Genomic DNA, 23,134 nt, shown 5'->3' with positions numbered 1-23,134 from the left:
CTGCTGTCCCAAGGAACATTGGAAAATGTATTATAATAGTGTAGCACACAATAAAAGTGATTTGAAAGAATTGTTGAGTACAAATGTGATGATCGACAAATTCCTGGATGAAGTCCTTGTCAAAGATCTTATGTGAGTCCATATAAAGCACGTTATTCAGACAGTCTCATTAATAATTTCAGTTTATTATTCTCAAAGTTCTAAGTAAATTTTTTAATTCAAAGTACATACAGTGTACGTTTTCATATATAACCCTGAGATTAATTTTCTTGTGGGCTTACTCAAAAAATCCAGAATAGAATAAATGTAGAGTAGAATAAGTGTAGTTTTTTTCTTTGTTTTTTTTTTACGTAATTCAGTCTAGTTTTTGTACTGTGTCATGTAACACCATGGTCCTGAAAAAAAATGTTGTCTCATTTTTACTATGTACTGTACCAGCAGTTATGGTCGAAATGACAATAAACAAATGACTTGACTTGAAAGCCTGCACTGATTAGGACATCCAACCAATCAGCAAAAGGCAACAAACCGTGCAATGCAAAAAGAAAAAATAATAATAATAAATAAATTAGCAATAAATATAAAAACGTGAGATGAAGAGTCCTTGAAAGTGAGTCCATAGGTTGTGGGAACATCTCAGTGATGGGCAAGCAAATTTATCCCCTCTGGTTCAAGAGTCTGGTGGGTGAACCAGGTGGTGGTAGTCTGGAGACCCCTGTATCTTCTTTTCTGATGGCAGCAGTGAGAAAAGAGCATGACCCGGGTGGTGTGGGTCCCTGATTTTAGATGCTGCATTCCTGCAACAATGCTCTGTGTCGATATGCTCAATGGTGGGGAAGGCACCACTCAGCCAGATGTTCAATCTCTGCTGATTATGCTGATTAGTCACCTCATTTGATTCAGCCAATGGCAGTGGTGTCATCAGCAGACTTGAATATGGCAGTGTAATTGTGTTTAGCCACACAGTAGTAAGTGTAAATAGATCAGGGGCTAAGCACACAGCCTTATGGTGCACCTGTGTTGATGGAAACTGTGAAGGAGATTTTGTTGCCAATCCAAACTGACTGGAGTCAGTAAGTGAGGAATTCAAAGATCTAATTGCACAATGAGGTACTGAAGCAGAGATCTTGAAGCCTATTAATTAGTTTGAGGGGATCATGTTATTAAATGCCAAGCTGTAGTTGATAAAGGGCATCCTGATGTATGCATCTTTGCTGTCCAGATGTTCCAGGGTTGAGTGAAGAGCCAATGCATCTGCTGTGGACCAGTTGCTCTAGTTGGCAAATTGGAGCAGATCCAACTCTCCTCTCAGGCAGGAGTTAATACATTTAATCACCAACCTCTCAAAACATCTAATCACTGTGGATACACGTGCTACTGAACAATAGCCGTAGGAGCAAGTTATCATGTTCATCTTGGGCACTGGTACAATTGAAGCCTGTTTGAAGCAGGTGAGTGCCTCAGACTGCTGAAGCGAGAGATTAAAGATCTCAGTGAACACTCCAGCCAGTTGATTAGCACAGGTCTTTAGTACTTAGCCTGGGACCCCATCTGGGTCAGATTTTTCTCGTGGGTTCACCCTCCTGAAGGTTGCTCATACAACAGCCTCAGAGTCTGAAATCACAGGATCACTGGGGGCTATGGGAGTTCATGATGGTTCCTCTATGTTTTGAAGTGCAAAGCCAGCTTAGAAGGCATTGAGCTCATCTGGAAGCAAAGGCCTGTTGTTGCCTGTGCCATTTGATTTTACTTTCTAAGAGATTGTAGCATTCAAGCACTACCCACCACATCTATCGAGCATCTTTTGTTGATTCATTTAGTCTGGAATTGCCACTTCAACCATTAGTTAGCTTCCTGAAAATCTTACATTTCTTGGCCACCAGACTTGAATGATCTGAGCCTCAGCGGACTGCAGATCTCACGATTCATCCAGGGCTTCTGGTTGGGGAAGACTCTGAATGATTTTGTGGGGACACACTCATCTACAACTGCTTTTATAAAGCCCATGGCGGCCGCGGTGTACTCATTCAGGTCCACTGATGAATCCTTGACCACCACCAAGTCCACTGACTCGAAGACAGCCAAGTGATCAGACGGAGTGAAATGCAGTCTGGGCATAGAACAGTAGGCATTCCCTGACAGTGGTCCAAGTGACCTCCGGCGTTGCAGGTTACATGCTGATGGTAATTGGGCAGGGATTTTTATAGTACCCGATTATGATTTGAAATGTGACAGGGTGGACTGTTTCTTGTTTGGAGACTGCATCATGCAGTATCTCAGCAGTTGATTATACTTGGCCTAGAATGCAAACTCCATTGAGGATTACAGCTGTGAACTCCCTAGGTAAATAGAACAGATGGCATTTGATTATTGGTGTTCAAGGTCAGGGGAACATGATTTTGACAAACCCACCACATCGGTGTGTTTATCATGAAACACACCTCCACCTTTTGCCTTTTCTGAATCAGCAGTTCAGTCCATCCTGTGAACAGAGAAACCTTTGAGTCCGATTGCCATCTCTGGCATCCTGGAAGTAAGCCATGTCACGGTTAAACATAGAACACAACAGTCCCTCATTTCTCTTCTGTACAGCAATCTTGCCCTCAGGTCCTCAATTTTGTTCTCCAGCAACTGCATATTTGCTATTAAGATGCCAGATAGAGGAGGTCTCATTCCTTGGAATTTCCCCCCTCCTGCCTCCCACCCACTTCCAGCCATACGGATGAACATTCGTCCACTTAAAGTTGCCATTCTTGCTTGCTAAGGAGTTAAGTCCACCAAGTCTTTCAGAAGATTATGAAATCTGTAGTCTATTAAGTCAATTTAAAAGTACATTGCTTAAAGAGAAATTTCATGTTGCAGATTGCAGATATTAATAACCCCAAAGGTGCTAAAAGCCAATAGGCAGTAGATATATGCTTGACCAACTGCTCCGTTGATCCATTTCAATGGTCTTGTGGGTGGTTTTATTATGCTTACTTTCAGGAAAGCAATTAAGTAACTTAAAATTGTTATTCCCAGACAACTTCTAAAACTAGCTCAGGAAATGGGAGTGTTGTACTGCAGCTATACATAAATCATGATCAAATAATTACACATGTTATCAAGGATCATTTCTTATGCTGTACACCCACATTTAAATAATTAAACAAAATTTTATGTCAGAAATTATGAGCACACTGTGATCTCTTTTAAAGTTTACATTGCAAATTATGATATAAAGTAGCATACACTAGGACTGGTCACATGCATCCCCAGGGACAAGCATTGTCCTTGCAAACATTCCAACACTTAACCATTTCCCAAAATTTCCTGGTAATGGAAGATAAAACACAAAAACAAGCAGGATGTTATCAAGTAGTTGGTGAAAATGAATACATGACAAATGGCTAGTACGCTGGAGGAAAATTAAAAGTTGCTACATTTCCCTTTGCAAATGATAGAATAATAAATGAATGGTCTGTAGTTATGTAATTTTTCTAACAACTGCAGGAACTTATACCAAAAGGTAAAATTAGTGATTATGTAGTAATCAAGATCAGCCAGCAGTAATTTGTTAAAGGCAACCCTTGCAAATTTCTACAGATGTAAGGTGGGGAGCGTTCTGGTTGGTTACATAACACTGTTACACAGAGTCTCCAATGAACAGGATCGCAAAAGACCAGAGAGGGTTGTAGACTCAGCCTGTCCCATCACTCACACAACCCTTCCCACGATCAGGTCATCTTAACGATGCAGTGCCTCAGGGCATTATTAAAGACCCTCACCAGCCAGGACATGCCCTCTTCAAATTACTACCTTCAGGGAGGAGGTACAGGAGCCGGAAGATACATAATCAGCAAATTAAGAACAGCATCTTCCTCTCAACCATCAAATTTCTGAATAGATCTATAAACCTGTGAACGCCACTTCATTATTTGTCTTTTGCAACTTACAGTAGCTTTTATGTCTTGCCGCAAACAAATTTCATGAGATATGTCAGTGATAATAAACCCAATTCTGACTCTAATGTTTGAAAAAATATTAACACTTTTGAAAGATGTGATGGTGGAGTGGGTATACAGCATATTGGTTGAAAAGTATGAAGCAATGCCTTGAAGACTAGTTACTGAAAAATAATGTACCATGCTCGAGATCAAGCTAAATAATACCACATCAACTGAGAATTAGGCAACCAAGAGGAGAGAGAGGATGAATCACTGGGTCAGCCTTGGACAAAAGGAAAACGAGGCTGAGTTCTGTTTCAGAACTCTTCTGATGGTGGCAGTTCAAGAGCTGAAACACACTACAACTGTGTTTCGGACAAACCCGCTGGATAATTCAATCTGATTCATGTCACAGGATGTTAGTGGATGAAGGGTATGAACTCTACCATTACACTGCTAGGAATGCTGAATATCTGCACACCAGGCCATCTGCTCCACAGCTGCTAAACTAATTTGTTTCCATCAGCCAAGGCTCTGGCACCTACCTGACAAGGTGAAAGGATGTCCAACTATGATACACATAGGCTGCATCTTGCCCAACAAATTACCACTCTTATCTCCCATGTCCCCACCTCATCCACAGTAGCAGTTTGTCCTGTCACTCGGCTGTGATGCCCCTGTAACATACAAAGATAACTGATCCCAGGATTTGGGCAAGAACGTCAGGGTTATTTGGAACAAGTTTACTGTCCACCCAAAAGATCCCCTGATAGACTTATTGGTCTGTTGTTTCAGAATCCCCTTTAATTGATAGTGTACCAAAGAGGTTACAATTAAATTCATCATCCTGAGGGTTTCGTCACAATAGCGGTTGACAATGCAGCATGTCACAGAGAAACAGTACAGCTTTTCTGCGACAACTTCCGTTTCTGAAAGTCAAGTAGCCATCACTGAAGATGAATTAATAAAATTGAAGGAAACTTGTAAGCAAACAAAATCGAATACATTGAAAAACAAAAGGTTTTTCATTTCATGCATATGAATGAGAAATCAGGCTTCATGTAAGCTTTGATTCTGAGAATATTAACAAGTTTACCATAGAGGAGAGTGTCTAGACCAAGTTCTCTCTTCCATCATCTTATTTATAAATCAGGAAATTTCCATGTTTACTCATATTTATATAAAATTGTTTTAAGGAAACAGCAGATTTTATTACTTTAAATAAGATTTGACCATCTCACTTAAATGGTATTCTTTCAATCTTGCTTTATAAGGAAAAAATTACAATTTAAATTGTGTTTACCCATTTAAAAAAAATCAATCTAAGCAATTAATTTACTTGCTTGGACTCTATCCATGTAACTCTACATTGTAGACACAAGATGCTGGAGTCTGCAGCTAAAAAAAGCTAACGGCTGGATGAACTCAGCATTTCCTGCAAATGGAGGATAGTCAGCATAAAGCAGAGAGGGGAGGGGAGGAGTGAGTCAGGCCATTAAGCGATCAGTGGACTGAGAAGGGATGAAGGAGCCCGGTTGGGCTGGGTGGTGTGAGCAGCGACAGAAGTGGGAAGGGAATATAGGAGTCTTAGACAGGTCAGTGATAGTTGGGGGCAGTCAAGGAAAAAGCAAAGAGCTGAAATCAGGTTGGAGGGTGGAGTGGGGGTGGTAGGGTTCCTTGGGCATGGAAACACTCAGCAGATTCAGTTTAAAAATTGACTCACAGGATGTTTGATCTGTATTTATTTGATCTACTCTATTTGATTTTCAATCCATGCTGTGTTATGGCAACCACTGGGTAGGTTCCTCAAACATTCTGATGCCCATACAGGCTCTCATGAAGACCTGTAAAAGAATACTGGGAGGTCTTTACTGACAGCTTCTGTCACAAATTAGTTTAAATGTCTTCAATCAATAGGAAAGAAAATGGCCCCAAAGAAATCCATTTACTTTGAACATAGTGTATACGTGTGGACTACCTCTGGTGCTGCTGAGTGTTATCAATGTAGAAGAGTTGTTCATCAGTGTTGGACTTGTGGCATTTACATTAATCACTTGAAAAACTTGTTGAAATAAGAATTACTCTCACCACACCAAACCCCTCCTTGTGGTACATACAGATCCTCATTTCCAAAACTAAATATCAATGTTAACACCATGGCTCAACCATTTTGTATTAATACAAAATCTGTCATTTTGCCTCCATTAAAATGTGACATTTACAAGTTCTAAATATATATGGTCTACCTCCTCCCAACCACCACATTGAACAGCCCATTCTGCAATACAAACTAAAATGACAACACATCTTCATAGCTGGTACATAAAATGTTTTTAAACAGTCCCTACAATTACTCCATTTGGGCAAATCTAGTAGTTTTCACATAGACTTAAGTGCACAAAACAGCAAGTAGGTTTTCCACAGGATCTTAGTGGCTGCTTTTGTAACTGAACTACTGCAGGAGAAAATAAAATCATAATCACAATCAGGTTTATTACAACTGGCATGTGACATGAAATTTGTTAACTTAACAGCAGCAGTTCAATGCAATACATAATCTAACAGTGAAAAAAAATAATAAATAAAATAAAAATAATAAAATAAATCAATGACATATATTGAATAGACTAAAAAAATGCAAAAACAGAAATACTGTATATTAAAAGAAAGTGAATAGTGTCCAAAGATTCAATGTCAGTTTAGGAATCAGATGGCAGAGGGGAAGGAGCTGTTCCAGAATTGCTGAGTATGTGCCTTCAGGCTTCTGTACCTCCTACCTGATGGTAACAGTGAGAAAAGGGCATGCCCTGGGTGCTGGAGGTATTTAATAATGGACGCTGCCTTTCTGAGACACCACTCCCTAAAGATGTCCTGGGTACTTTGTAGGTTAGTACCCAAGATGGAGCTGACTTGATATACAACCTTCTGCAGCTTTTCTCGATCCTGTGCAGTAACCCCTCCATACCAGAAAGTGATGCAGCCTGTCAGAATGCTCTCTACGGTGTAACTATAGAAGTTTTTGAGTGTATTTGTTGATATACCAAATCTCTTCAAACTCCTAATGAAGTATAGACACTGTATCACCTTCTTTATGACTACATCGATATGTTGGGACCAGGTTAAATCCTCATAGATCTTGACACCAAGGAACTTGTAGCTGCTCATTCTCTCCACTTCTGATCCCTCTATGAGGATTGGTATGTGTTCCTTCATCTTACCCTTCCTGAAGTCCAGCTCTTTCATCTTACTGATGTTGAGTGCCAGGTTGTTGCTGTGGCACCACTCCACTAGTTGGCATATCTCACTCCTGTACACCCTCTCATCACCACCTGAGATTCTACCAACAATGGTTGTATCATCAGCAAATTTATAGATGGTATTTGAGCTATGCCTAGCCACACAGTCATGTGTATATAGAGAGTAGAGCAGTGGGCTAAGCACACACCCCTGAAGTGTGCCAGTGTTGATGGTCAGCGAGGAGGATATGTTATCTCCAATCCACACAGATTGTGGTCTTCCGGTTAGGGAGTCGAGGATCCAATTGCAGAGGGAGGTACAGAGGCCCAGGTTCTGCAATTTCTCAATCAGGATTGTGGGAATGATGGTATCAAATGCTGAGCTATAGTCAATGAACAGCATCCTGACGTATGTGTTTGTGTTGTCCAGATGGTCTAAAGCTGCGTGATTTTGCATCTGCCGTTGACCAATTGTGGTGATAGGCAAATTGCAATGGGTCCAGGTCCTTGCTGAGGCAGGAGTTCAGTTTAGTCAAGAGCAACCTCTCAAAGCATTTCATCACTGTCGATGTGAGTGCCACCGGGCAAGTCATTAAGGCAAGTCTTCTTCGACACTGGTATAACTGCTGCATTTTTGAATCAAGTGGGAACATCCGCCCATAGCAATATTCTGCAGATGCTAAATAAATGCTCTTCTTTAAATTCATCGATTTCTTTCAGCATCACAAGATTTTAAAATACTTCACGTTGGAAGTGGACAGCATATTACAGACAGTTGTTTTGTTTACACATAAACATTTTTTTTAAAAAAAGGAAATTTGTTCCTCCATCCCTGGTTCATTGCACTTACTTTGTAAAAGTTAATGAAACCAAATCCAGATATTAAACTTATTTATGTGGACACCCAATTTGATAAATTAAACAAAGGAAAGGGCCTATCTGTATCATCACTACTTCCACAGTTCCCAAAGTATCCAAAAGAATTAAATCAGTTATCTGCATCATTGACTGAAAACATGCAGATATGCTACTTCACTGACTGGAAACAGAGGCATAAAATGTTTGAAATGTTTCCTGAACGGTCTGGCCAACTACTCTTGAAGAAGGTCCCTTAGAGAAAAAGCAGTTGCAGTAATGAGATTATCAGGTCATTGGTGATTCTGGGGCAACAACCAGTCCTACAAAAGGAGCTGCAGCCAATATATCTGAGAAAGCTTCTGATCTTATAATCAGGCTGTTACTTGCAAAATGTGGCTTGGTTTTAAACTGGAAAAGAGCTTCAGGAAAGTTGCAAGCATTTGGCTTTTGAGTATAAAGAACCAGAATCTACTCAGTGTGCATTAAACCTATTTCAAGTGGGAGTCAAAAAGCTGCTTGTAAAAGCAGATGCAAAGACCAATGCCCAGCTGGATGAGTGGAAAGCCAAAAAGAAATGAGGGTTTGTCAGATGATGCTGTGGATGAAGAAATCAAAATGAGAGAGCAAGTTCTAAAGGGAGCAATAGAAGGATTAATAAGAGAATAACTAAATGCACCTTCCCAAGATCAAGATATACAAGATCAGAGTAGAAGAAAGGGGAAGGAAGAGACAGAGAAAAGGAATGTAAGACAGAAAAAGGGATTGAAGTAAATCCAGAGAGAAAAGAGAAAGGTGAGATGAGCTGTCAGAACCACTTACTGCATAGGATGGCACCTTAGCATAGTGGGTAACACCACATTTTACAGTGCCGGTGACCTGGGTTCAATTCCCACCACTGCCAGTCAGGAGTTTGTACGTTCTCCCCATGACCGCGTGGCTTTGCTCTAGAAGCTCCGGTTTCCTCCCACAGTCCAAAAACGTACCATTAGTAGGTTAAATGGTCATTGTGGATGTCTCTATATAGTAATTGTATTATATACTATACTATGCGTATAGTCGAGATGCATTCTCTATAGATTTAGAGTTACAGCAAAGCAGGAAGGAGTGTTGTGTATTTAATCTTCCAGTAATATTTGAGCAATCTTCTATATATACTGGTTGATTAAACTTCCCTGTCCTTTTAAATAATTAATTATAGGTTGTATGTAAAAATACATTAATTGCATATGTCATCACGCTACCACGTGATACATGCGCACCTCACCTAAAGTAAACTCGTACTACACCCGTATTTTCAGACTCCTGTGAGGGTCTTTGTATTAATTTAATGTTCTGAAGTTACAAAACATAAAACTGGCAGGGTATTCCTGGCTTAATTATGATCACCAATACCACAGCCAGGGGTAGAAAGAAAGGCAAAATTCACCAGGAATAAATAATACAAAAAACATGGAATTTTGCCTATGTAGCCCTTGTGTAATACATAGTTCTCTAAAATTTGGAACTATTTTCATTGCTATTCATTCTGGGGAAGGCTTCACAATCTGCTGTGTGTTCTTTTTTTTCCAAAATCAAGTTTGAACAGTCATTGTAATAGACAGTTTTGACATGTTTTCACCAATATCAAAATGAGAGTACAACTCATTCACAGTGAAGTGAAAGGGCTCATTATTAATTACTGATTGCTGTTTTAAAACCTGAGAGTTCAGCCATGTCTATTTATTCAGTTTTAAATCAACAGAAAATACAATCCCTGAATTTAATCTCTTCACCAATTTCAACAAGATGCCATACTCTGTAGAAAATCCACCTGTAACTTGTCAGACTCATTTCCCATAGACAACATACTAGGATATCAGCTGTCAGATAAGGAGATAATTATATTGCGGCTTGCCAAATATCTGGAGCCATGGTAACTATATCAGTCATCAAAATGGGTCCTGAAAGCCATTGTAAGATTAGATTGCATCTCTTCAAACATTGGTGAAATCAGACTCATGCCACTGAAAAAAATTACAGTTCACAAGAACAGAAAGCTAAAAAGAAAAGTCGTTAAACTGTGAGTTGGGAGAAGTTTCAGAACTGCTTACGGTCAAGATTCTTATCAAACCCTTGTCATTAAAATCACTTTAACTATTTATCCACCTCAAGTGAGAAAACCAAATAAAATATTGTTTAAATCTATGAATTAAAAATGTTCATCAGTTTTAAATAGACCCCTACAATATAGATACAGCATGGCAGCTAATTATTTGAAGATAAATATTTTGACAGCTTGCATGATATCATTAAATGAAAGGAATTTTTCAATGAGAACAAAAAGGAGCACTGGTTCATTAATGCAATCACTTTGAATGGGTACACAACCTTGGAGAATTAACTGTAATTAGGACAGTTTCTTTCACCCAAGTAGTATTCCCCACAGTAGTTCAGAAATAAATTATAAAATATGATTCAACTTTTAAACATTATTTTCAGGTCATCTTACAAATGAGCTCCACAAAACAAGGTAATCTGGTTCTCAGGTGTATACCCAGCAAATGGTTTTACACAAAAAAAAATCAAGTTTAAGAAAACAAAGAATTGGCTACAGTAATCCAAATTTACTTTCCCAAATCAAGCTGAATAAAAGACACAAGATCAATGTTTTAAAACCAAGCTGAATGATGGAAACAGACATAGCAGAATAAAGAATGTATTGCAATCTCAAGCAAATGCAGGAATTACTATTTTATTGATTTTATAGTAGTTTAATGAATAAATTCATTTTGACAATAATGAATAACATCTTAGAAGAGTGTAATAAAGGAACAGACCCTTTGATCTACAACGTCTGTGCCTTTCTACATGCGTATCGTCCACATCATTTATCATTTGCATATTCATAGGTGCATCTAAAAGCTCCTCAAACATTACCATCAAATCTCCACCTGCGTCCATCAGTACCCTTTCAGGCACCTACCAGCCTCTGTGGAAAATAACTTCCCCTGTACGTCTCCTTTGAACTTTCCTTACTTAATGCTACATCCTCTAATATTTGGAGTTTCTACCCTGGGAAAAAATGACCATCTATCCAAAATGTGTCCCTCAACTTCATAAACTTCCCTCAGCTGCCAGCGCTCCAGAGAAAAAAATCCAAGTACATGGAACCTCCCTTTATAGCCAAGGCCCTCTCATCCAGGCAGCATCCTGGTAAACCTCTTCTGCACCCTCTGCAAAACCTTCCATCTTTCCTCAAAATACAATTCCCCACAGAACTGCCCACCTTAAAACATGAAAATTGTACGCTACTCAAGTCTCCCTTTATTGCTACTCTTTCTTAACTTTTAACAATTTAAGCTACAGTGGACTGCATCAAAACCAACATTTAAACAGATTAAACCAACTGGTGCAAAAAGGTAGACTGCAACCATTTTGGCTAGTATGAATGCTTCTTGGAAACCCAAATATTGTACAATGCAAACTACTTGGAGATGCATGATGCTTCAAGTGTATATGTTAAGGGATTACCATAGTTACTTTCAGTTGCAGGAGTTAGTTAGTAAAGTGGTGTTGCAGTAGTTATAGGGCATTTTATTTTCAAGGCTTCTGCACAAATCAGTTTCTCTCAGAGAAGGGCATATTTGTAACCACCCCTCATGGAATAAGAGCAGGAATATAGTGAATAAGGTCAACATCAGCCACTTCAGTGCAAGGCGAGAACTTTCATCCAGGCACAGTCAATTCCTTCCAGAAAGAGAGGCAGAGATTTGCAGTGTCTCAGTTTGACATCCATTATTAAGGGCAGTGCCATTGGTCAGGTCCAGGAAGGAGGGAGCGATCGTCAAGGAACTCAGGAGTTTTGCCAACAAACTTAAAATTTATTTTGAGGTACAGTTGCTTGCTTCTTTAGGGCAAAGAGCGAAACATTTTGCAAGCCCAACTCAAGCCAAGCTACTGTGGCTCAGGATTATACATGGAGCAAAGAGAATCAATGTGACACTGATATGAAGCTACAGATACAGATCAAGAGTGATGGAAATGCAAGAGGCCCACAGAATGATCCATGAACACAACTCAGCAATTGCCAGAATATGAAAAATAAATTTAAAGTAGGTAGGCCTTCTGAATTACTCTCCAAACCATGTGTAAATTGGCAGTGAATTAAACTGATCAGGCAAGTCAACATGTGGATGAATGAGTGTTCTGTGATAGAAGGTTTTTCATGGGTTAACAAGGAATAGGACAATTGGACAATTTTTATGATTTGGACCATTTATCTAGAGAAATCTATTCAAAATGCAGTTATGGTGGCTAGCAGATTTAAAACAAGTAACTAATTTAAATCAATTAATTTTAATTTATAAGGCTAGTATTACAAATAACAATAAAATAGTCATGAAAATATATTTGCCATTCCTATTATCTCTGTATAACACACTCACTAATGTGGCCTACTCTTAGTTGTGCTATGAACTGACCAGTGAACTATCTCAAAGATTAACTTCATACAAATTTGGGTACAAAGGAAGCTGAAAAGACATCAAAAGGAAGAAGAAAGGCAAAACCAGTTATGGTTTACAATGGTACTAGCATTAAATCTGGTTCACTAACTTTTTAAATCTTGGTTCCCTTTTGCCACTGCATTAGTGTGTGCTGGACATTGCAAGGTAACCAAGGTTATAAAAGTAATGAATGGCATTTGTGGATTAAGTAATTCTGTAGTTAGTAACCACATTTGACAAAGATAAAGTGGCTTCACTGCTAAATAGTGCTTGGCAAAGAACTTCACATTCACTAAAAGTCTTTAACCATCCACATGACCATCTTGATAAAAAGATTACGACAGCAGAAACCTGTCACCAAGTTATCCATAATTTTTACTAGCCCCACTTTACACACTGCTTATCAACTTAAATGTTTAACAGAGGTTTAGGTAACAGTAATTGAAAAGCAATGCTTAAACATTTTGCAAGAATGCAGCTTTTGCAAATTTCTGATATCATTTGTTTACATTTCCCTTGTCTTATCACCCCATATAAACAAGCTTGTAACCCTACCAACTTACTCAGAGATGTGAACAAAGATCTCAGGCCCTCCGTCTGCAGGGACAATGAATCCATGACCTTTTGAACGGGAAAAGCACTTACAGGTTCCTTTGAAAACTGGTCCTTCAGATGCCCGAACGGTTCTGCAATAGAATATTTGGAACCAATTAGTTCTTTATCAGTTTTACATAATACAAGATAAAAATCACATTTGTAAGAAGCGAAATTGCACCAGTTGCTTTTTACAGTTCAATTACACCTTACTCTGGAAATTCATATTTTATCATCTACCTACAATCAGCAGAGGGATCACTGCATTTTGCTCACATTTAGCTTCAAAGCCATTTCCAAATATAGACTTTGGACAAGTGTGCAGGAAATTACAAGATGGACCAAAACATGCAACGTAGAAGCTTTTATATATAAATAAAAAATGTATTAATTAGGCTTAGGGGTAAAGTTGTTTCTTTACAACATTACATTGCTCATTCCCCATTTCCTTCTGTGCCTCCCACTGGTCTCCAAATGATTCTGTTTTAGGTTCCAAAACAATCAAAATGAAATTCCCTAAATGGCTTAAATTGATGGTATTTTTTATATATACAAATTTTTATTATATAGACAGCCCATCAATACAAAAATAAATCCAAATACAGGCAGTCCCCGGGTTACGAACAAATTCCGTTCCCGAGTCTGTCTTTCAGTCAGATTTGTACGTGAGTCGTAACAGGTACATCCAGTATTATTTAGTGCAGTTAGTCAAACATTTGTCTTAGTATATAGTATATATTTTACCTTTCTATGCATATAAAACACTTAAGAAACATATGTATTTCAATAATTAAACCACTGCGTTGCTTAATAATAATTATAGCTTTCATCGGGGCAGGACCTTTCACATGCTCCATTATTCTCACTTTGTTCTTTACCTGTATCCTTTAAAGTTCTTCCGATCGTTGACTGACTGTAGCCTAAAGCTTTTCCAATGACCGATGGTATTTCACCTCTTTCCGATTGCTTTATTATTTCCACTTTATTTTCAATCACAATTGTCTTCCGTCAATGGAACAGAAGTCTGCAGAAGCCAAGCAGTAGTGAACTGTCTGATTGGCCTATCAGAGTTCTCTTTAAGAACTAGCTGACTTGAACAGCATTTCTGATCTGGCTATTGTTCATAATCGCACTTAATAAAAAAAAATGTCCACCCGCACTGAGAAAGGTTAAATGGGATAAGTGGGGGTGGTGCTGACTGGAAAAGTGGGGGATGTCAGGGTGAATCTTGCTAAGAAATATTTAAGCCAAATACAAAGTTACACACTCAACACAGTGTTAATGGCAACGACTTGAAATGGCAGACAGCATCGTGATCCGACTTAAAATGGCGGATAGCATTCTCCCCCCTCCGTTCGTAAGTATGAGTTGTCTATAAGTTGGACGTTCGTAACTCGGGGACTGCCTGTAGTGTATGAAAGTTTATATTCCAGATCCTTTGAAACATACCTGTTACCTGCATAATTGGGAATAGGGTTTAGTTTTATTCAACAAAATCCCAGCTCAGTTTGGTTGGAATGAAATGGAATGTACTGCCCATGGGAAATTGCAACAGCAGAATCAGTACAGCTTTTAGACATCCCATCTCATAAACTCTGTACTCACGCAGATGTAGTTCTGGTCCTCCTTGTTGGTAGAGGGCTGGGAATGAGGAAACCTCTCATCGGTGAAGGAGAACGCTCCCTTGACTTATTACAATCGGGAAAGTGAAGTTCTTCCGATGACAATGATACTAATACAGACTGCGAAGATGCAGAAGATTCTGAGGACGTTGATTGAGAAGCCATTTCCAAACAAAAAACAAACTCTTACAGGAAGTTAAGCTGAGAAAAGTCAACAGAAGGAAACGCAATGAAGTATCCATTTAAAAAAATTATTACACATACAAAATATACACTGGCACATTCTACATGTAGAGCTCTTTCCCTTAAATAAATAAACAATTCACTTTCAAACTTTCCCTAAAAATGCTGTCAGTTGCAAACAAATTGCATATTAAGTCAACAAATATAGTGGAGTCTATTTAATTGGGCAATTGGCAGCCGTTTATCTGGAACAATTCTTAAAGAACAGAAACTAATCGAGAAAATAGCTCGGATTCCCTTTGTTTATTTAGGACATCATGCCTCTTAATTGGGATATGAGACTGTTGCCGAACAGTTTCCAACTAGCATCAGTCATGTGTACATATGGGGCCATAAGACATTATGCTATGCTTAGAGCTAGTTGCTCTTAAATAACATAAGTTGCGCATGTTTGTGTTCCAAAGTAGTGATTTTTGTCACTCATAATTGGCAAGAAATAGACAGCAAGACAATTCAGAACTGTTTTGCTCTCTGCAGTTTCAAGCATTCAGGAGATGCCAGAAACAGCTGAGAGTGAAAGTGAAACAATTTTACTACTTAGAGACTACAAAGAATGTGAAGGTATCAATATTATCTTGAATCTTAAGGTGAAAAATGAAGATTTGGAAGATGCAATAACCAAAAGCATTGTATGAAGGCAGTCCATTATTTACACTAGGGGCCTGTGTTGATTTTGTTAATTTACAGTTAATCAAAACTACACATGGCAGCATACACTGGATGAATTCCTCCATCGTTAACTATTAAGAACTAATACAGTTGTATAGTACTGCTGTAATATTGGTATTGTTCTCATTTGTTCTGTATTTCATTTAAGTATATAATTGGTTACTCAGCTTGTCTTTTTTATACATTTTAAACTATTTCCTTAAAACTTCGACTAATTGGGACAGCTGCTTAATTGAGCCAAAATGTACTGGTCCTGATGCGTCCCACTTTAACTGGAATCCACTGTACTGTATATATATCAATTCACACATATTAACGCAATGGAAATTTAACTTATGAGCAGAAATTGAATAAATTGCTGAATCCCCAATGTCTGAAGATGCATGCCTAAAAATTTTAGGCAAAAATCAGTTTAAGTATTTTTCATGACTAGAAGCAAAATCAGAAGGCCAACATTAATATGAATATACTATTTCAAATGCAATTGGACTGTGTAGGTTTAAAGCAGTATAGTACTGTAGCAAATTGCATAAGGATTTACTGCACCAGCAACCAGGTTCAATTCCTATGCCTGTAAGGAGTCTGTATGTTCTCCCCATGGCTGTTTGGGTTTTCTCCAGTATGCTTCCATATTCCAAAGATGTACAGACTAGTCAGTCAATTGGTCACGTGGGAGTAACTGGGCAGCCTGGGCTCATTGGGCCAGAAGGGCTTGGTGCCATGCTGTATCTCTAAACAAATAAATTTACTTTGCAAATCCGCAAAGAACAATTCTTTAATTACAATGCATTCTTGACACATCTAGGCCATCCTAAATAATTTTATAAATAACTCATTATTTTTTCAAAGCTAATTCAGATACACAAAGAAATAAGCAAAATAACCAGTTTATCCATCTTCACAGCTCCAGTTGAATGACAGGCCTCACTGAGAGCACCAGAATTAGCACCAAGTTGTGGCATTTGACTCTGCACATGTACGCACAAATACAAACAGCATTTGCTGGAGAGCGTCCGTGGCTTGGCCAACATCTACAGACAGGAGAAAACCTAAGAATTCCGGTTGACAGCAAAAGGTTAGAAATCAAGCATGTTTTAAATTAAGGAGAATGGCAAGAGCTAGAAAGAAATGTTCTAGTTCTGATGACCTGTTCAGAGATCAACCTGATGGGTTCACTCAGTTTGCTCCTCCGCAGATGCACATCACCCTGTGTTATTGTGCAGTGTAATTTGTTTTTATTTTGGATTTCCAGCAAGTTTCTGATCAGTTTCTGATCAGAGAGATTTGGTTGGCAGCTTTTCTGAAAAGTGGCACCTCCCTCAAGCCATCTCTAATGCACTGTGTCAGCTAATACTTTGCTGTCAAATCCTTCAATCCATGCAGTGAGAAAACCATCAAGGAATTAAACTAGACAGAAAGGAATGAATTGTGACAGGTAAAGTCTTTGAGCAAAACCTGGTTAATTTCAATAAAAATTTACTTTCAAACTGAAACTTAAAAGTCCAGTCTCACTTCATACCATACAAGCATAATAGATGCAACTAAAAAGCAAGAGCTGAAAGCCAGTGGCCCCAGATAAAGTGATTCTTCAAGCAGCTTCAAATACTGTCGCCTCCTTAAGGCATTGCCCAGAGTGTAAAACTACCTTAGTCCACAAGTCCAGCACATAGCTAATTATAGGTAGATCTGCATATTATTGCTTCTAGAAGAGCTCCAATACTTACTTTGGATTCCATTAGCCACTCGGGTATAGAATTCGTTATAGCATTGGTCAAACGAAAAATTAAAAAGCTATACTTACAAGATGAATGCCTGGCCCCAACACAGAGTAAGCATTGTACCTAATAGGACACCAATGAGCTCTGATAAAACAGTTGGATGGAATTACAACAAACTCCCTACTACCTTGTAAACAGTTATCGCTAAAGGAAACGGATGTAGTTCTTTCCAGCCTAGTTATCATAGCCCTAAGATATAGCTGTGGAACCTCGTTAGGCCAGTGCTTTAAACCCAAATTTCTTTAGCAAATGATCACACTTAAAAGCATCCTTTGTTTCTTCCATTGGCCTCTGCTTCACTAACCTTCCTCTAGATCTCAATGGTTAGATTGTGTGCTATCTGCAGAGTCCTGGTGCTGGAACTAAGATTACTTTGAACATTTCCTGAACAATTGACCATGTTCAACTAAAAATGCTATCGCCATTTTGAAGTCACTGTCTAATCATCAACATGTATTCACAGCTTCTCAGTAATCACAGAATCAAAAGCCGGGAGCTTGCTGACTAACAACACTGTGGAAGCAGTTTCACCACATGATTCACCCAGTCCAGCACAGTGTGCAGATAAAAGGTCACTTGTTTGACGCTTTTCACTTTTCCTATGACAATTATAAAGGGAAATAAACTCCAGCACTAATTGCAATTACCATAAATTACTTTTTTTAAAAAAACACACAGGAAATGTAAGAGCTTATTGGATTTGTGCCTTAATAATTTCATCAATGATATCTTGCAATTACATAGCACCACCAGGACTAAATAATATTCACAAACTGCTTCATAGAAGCATTAACCAATATAGGAGAATAGTGTGGTCCAAAACTTAGATTTAATTAGAAGATAAGAAAAGCAAGGTGATTTCAGGAAGGGAATTCTAGAAGCTATAATCTGTTAAGTGTTGAATCTATAATCTAAAATGTTAGGCAGGACCTCATCCTGAAGTATCAACTGTTTATTCATTTCCATAGATGCTGCCTGACCAGCTTAGCTCCTCCAGCATTTTATGTGTATTGCTTTAAATTTCCAGCATCTGCAGAATCTCCAGCATTCTAAAATGTTAACACTATTTCTCTCCACCGGAAAGATTGCCTGACCTAATGGAAGTTTCTAATACATTTATGAGCAACCCACAAACTGCTGGAGGAACTCAACTGGTCAGGCAGCACCTCTGGAAGGAAATGAAAAGTTGACAGTTTTGGTCAAGAACATTCTTCAGGACTCACATTTCATTCCAGATTTCCACACCTGCAGACTTGTATGAAGCTGTCATTAAGGAAGAAATGGCGAAGCATTTAGAAAGGAGTGGTCCATTAGACAGACGCAGCATGGATTCAGAAAGGACAGGTTCTGTTTGACAAACTTACTGGAGTTCTTTGAGGGCATAATGAGTGCAGTGGATAGAGGGGAACAAGCGGATGTCATATACTTGGATTTCCAGAAGGCGTTCGATAAGGCGCCACACAAGAGATTTATAAATAAGATACAGATGCATGGAGTCGGAGGAAGTGTAGTGGCATGGATAGTGGATTGATTAACCAATAGAAGGCAGAGAGTTGGTATAAATAGGTGTTTCTCTGGTTGCCAGTCAGTGGTGAATGGGGTGCCACAGGGGTCGGTGATGGGCCCACAGCTGTTTACCATTTACATTGATGATCTGAAAGAGGGGACTGGGTGTAGTGTAGCAAAACTTGCAGATGGCATTAAACTGAGTAGAAAAGCAAATTGTACAGAGGATGTTGAGAGTCTGCAGAGGGATATAGATAGGTTAAGTGAGTGGGCCAAGGTCTGGCAGATGAAATACAATGTTGGTAAATGCATGATCATCCACTTTGGAAGGAATAATAGAGAGAGCAGATTATTATTTAAATGGTGAAAGATTGCAGCATGCTGTTGTGCAGAGGGACTTGGGAGTGCTTGTGCATGAATCGCAAAAAGTTAGCTTGCAGGTGCAACAGGTTATTAAGGCGGCTAACAGAATGTTGGCCTTCTTTGCTAGAGGGATTGAATACAAGAGCAGGGAGGTCATGCTGCAACTATACAGGGTACTGATGAGGCCGCACCTGGAGTACTGTATGCAGTTTTGGTCTCCATACTTGAGGAAGGATATACTGGCTTTGGAGGCAGTGCAGAGGTTCACCATGTTGATTCTAGAGATGAAGGGGTTAACTTATGAGGAGAGATTGAGTCGTCTGGGAAGAAGTTCAGAAGTTCAGAAGAATGAGAGGGGATCTTATAGAAACATACAAAATTTTGAAAGGGATAGATAAGATAGTAGGAAAGTTGTTTCCATTGGTAGGTGAGACTAGAACTAGGGGACATTGCCTCAAGATTCAGGGCAGAAGGTTTAGAATGGATATGAGGAGAAACAGTTTTTCCCAGAGAGTGGTTTATCTGTGGAATTCTCTGTCCAGGGAAGCAGTTAGGGCATCTTCACTAAATATATTTAAGATACAGTTAGATAGATTTTTACATAGTAGGGGAAATTAAGGGTTGGGGGAAAGGGCAGGTAGATGGAGCTGAGTTTACGGACAGACCAGCCATGATCTTATTGAATGGCGGGGCAGGCTCAATGAGCCAGATGGCCTAACTCCTGCTCCTATTTCTTATGTCCAATATATTTACAATCTGATACAACAGTTTAGATGTAATTGGCATTATATTTTTTTAAAATTCTTTCAAAGCAACTCATAATCTCAAATGAACCTCAAGCAGCAAGTTCTCTTTTCAAATCGTTGCTCTAAGGGCCAAAAGAGCAACAGGTGCAAGGGAGCTTAGATCCTGATCTTATAACATTGAAAGAACAGGGATATTCGCATATTACGTTAGGCTGGTGTTTACATGGAGGGAAAGTATTTCTTTTCCCAAATGTTTGCTCCTTACATGACAAAAGTCAATTGATCGGAGAGATTCTGCAAAGACACTTTGATAAGTTACTAGTATACAACTAAAGAGTATGTTCAATCAAATACCCCATGGTGCTGGCAATGAATGTTTAAAATGATACCAATTAAGAAAAGTGTTTTATTCTTAAGTGTCCAGAGCTTAAGAACTGTTGGAAACTGTTGTCATCCATTTGACTGCAAGAGATTCAATTACATGTCAAGTGTGTTTCTCTTTTCACTGATGCTGCCCAGCCCAATGAACATTTCCAGCATTTTCTCTTATTATTTCAGATTCCATTCTAATCCTGACTGAGCCCTTTCTGACACTTGGGTGATTCAGATGTGAATTACCACTTGCCAACCTCTAGTTCCTCCACATCAACCTAAATGATGACTCCATGCATTTGGATACAACACCGAACACCTCCACTTCTGAGCTCATGATTAGGTAATTAATACTTAGAATGGTTGAGCCCAAAACATCTCACTAATTCCTGAAGCCTTGGGGTGAGAGCATTATAGCCTTCAAAATCCTCAAACATTTTCCTTTGTGGTTGATTCCATGAAGAAATTTCACCTTGATCCCCACTACCTGCAACAGGGCTCCATTATGTCGCATATTTTCACAATACAGTCTCAATATCCATGACAGTAGTTCTTACCAAAACTCGGGAATTTGACCAGAGTTCTGGAAACTCAAACTGAACACTAAGGAACTGGTTACAGGTGAGTTCGTACTAGCTAAAAGTATAATGATATTTACCTTCATTTTACTGAATGCTATGAACTGATAAGGCAGCAATACATTTATCCTGCTTTGGAGATTGGACACCCAGGCAATTTATCATATTGTTCCACATAATAGGTTATTTGGCCATTATAAATTAGCTTTAGTGCAAGTTACTGGCAAATATTCAAAGCGGAATGGATTGCATTAACACAGGAAAATAAGGAAACAATAGAATCGCTCTGCTCAGCACTGACAGAGACCAGTTTGGTAGATTCAAGCATTACACACCCTGTGGCTCAAGCTTTCATGACCACAGCAAACATACTGGAGTCCTGGGTCTTTTCTGTATGCAAGGCACACCTATTATAACGAAAAGCAAGTGCACTTGGCTAAAAGCTGGTTTCTGGGATGACAGGGTCCTCTAGAAAGACCAAGAGAGTTTACATATTTGCAGCTTCTAGTGGGCTGAAGGAGTTTGAAAATATTTCAGCCGTTTCTCTGTGTGCACAAACAGTGATTCACCAAGATGTTCAGCATCTTTCACAGCAGAATGCCAGAGGACTACTCAGTTCTGATTTCCCTCAATGGTACGTTGCTCCCATCTCTCAACACATAATCACAACGGCCATCGGCAACACGACCCCTAGGACTGGGGGCCTGTTCTTCCCAGCAGAGTCCCAGACCTCACAGCAGCAGCAGCAATGAAGAAGGTCTTCCTGGAATTTCCCAATGTTTCTCAGTGCTTTCACATCCGTTTTCAATCGATTATGATTGCTAATCATGTCTCACAGCCTCACCAACTTGCCCCCTATTGTGGTATCTGCCTGCTGCTCCTGACTAACTCTTACTCAGTCCTTATTGAACAAGGTTTGGAACTCTGGCCTGACAGTGATACAAGTGCAAGGCTGTGAGGAATACATTCTCTCTCAATGGCCTCCAACAACTCATAACAACTGTCTGCTGTTTATAGATGCTTCTGACAACTTACCTTTTCCTTCAGCTGAGGATTCCCAATAAGTCAGCTGAGACTTTGACTAAGTTTCTCCATTTCCTGTTTCTTCTGTCCTCACCTATCCTTTATTTCTATAAGAACAATAATAGGTTTTCTTTAGTTCACTGTTAGAGCCTGCAAAGACAGCAGTCTCCATTCAAAAGAATGGTAGAAACTGGCTACCAGCAGAGAAGCAAATGGGTCACTTTTTACCTGCTATTAATTACTGCGCTTTAAGTGTTTTTCTTTAAAAAAGCAAAGTTGTTTAATGTTTGAAACTGATTTCTGAATGTTTGTGAATCTCAAGACACTTGCCAAGATAAAATAGGCCTGATAACACTAACAGACTTGATGAGTGTAGGATAGGACTTCACAGATAGTGGCGGCAGCAGCAGACAGCCTACACGAAGTTGGGCCCTGCACTGCAAACAGCATTAGGCAAGTGGCAGAAGTTAAGATCCCAGAGACAGACAGTCCTTGCCGCTATCATTAGAGGGCCCGTGCTAGGACCAGCACAAGTGTCAACACAAAGAAGGCACGACAACACCTCTACTGTCTTAGATTTTTGCGCAGATTTGGCACATCATCTACAACTGTGGCAAATTTCTACAGATGCACAGTGGACAGCATCCTCATCAGTTGTATCATGACCTGGTATGGAAACACCAATACCTTTGAACAGAAAAGCCTACAAAATGCGGTGAAGAAAGATCAGTCCATCACAGGAAAGGCCCTCCCCATCACTGAGCACAGCTATAGGAGCTCTGCCACAAGAAAGCAGCATTCATCAACCCTCCATCTAGGCGATGCTCTCTTCTTGCTGCTGCCATTGGGAAGGTGGTACAGGAGCCTTAAGTCCTATGTTGCCAGGTTCAGGAACAGTTATTATTCTTCAACCATCAGGCTCCTGAACCAGCGTGGATAACTTCATTCACCTCAACATTGGACTGATCCCACAACCTACAGACTCACTTTCAAGGACTCTGTAACTCATGCACAGTGTTATTTATTTTATTTGCACATATTTTGTTCTCTTCTGTTATATTCGTTTTTTTTTAAGAAAGACCAACCTGCGTGGGTAAATACAGTAGAACTATTTTATGTCCTGCTTTACAGAATGA

The 23,134-nt window shown here is 39.2% G+C and overlaps 1 protein-coding gene across 4 annotated transcripts in view; it reads right to left on the bottom strand.

Annotated features, from left to right (window-relative positions):
• carhsp1 (calcium regulated heat stable protein 1) overlaps positions 1–23,134 on the bottom strand; it is a 71,519-nt gene that overhangs the window by 3,227 nt on the left and 45,158 nt on the right. For all 4 annotated transcript variants that reach the window (XM_059979433.1, XM_059979435.1, XM_059979432.1 and 1 more), the window contains 2 exons: positions 14,704–14,921; positions 13,068–13,190 (listed from right to left, as the gene is read on the bottom strand). In XM_059979433.1, the coding sequence (XP_059835416.1) occupies positions 13,068–13,190; positions 14,704–14,885 (305 nt within the window). In that variant the 5' untranslated portion in view covers positions 14,886–14,921. The remainder of the gene's footprint in view (positions 1–13,067; positions 13,191–14,703; positions 14,922–23,134) is intronic.

Source organism: Hypanus sabinus, chromosome 9 (genome assembly GCF_030144855.1).
Source record: "Hypanus sabinus isolate sHypSab1 chromosome 9, sHypSab1.hap1, whole genome shotgun sequence".
Lineage (NCBI taxonomy): Eukaryota > Metazoa > Chordata > Chondrichthyes > Myliobatiformes > Dasyatidae > Hypanus > Hypanus sabinus.
Note: the sequence above shows the minus strand (reverse complement) of the source record. Positions and strands in the feature narration are given on the sequence as shown.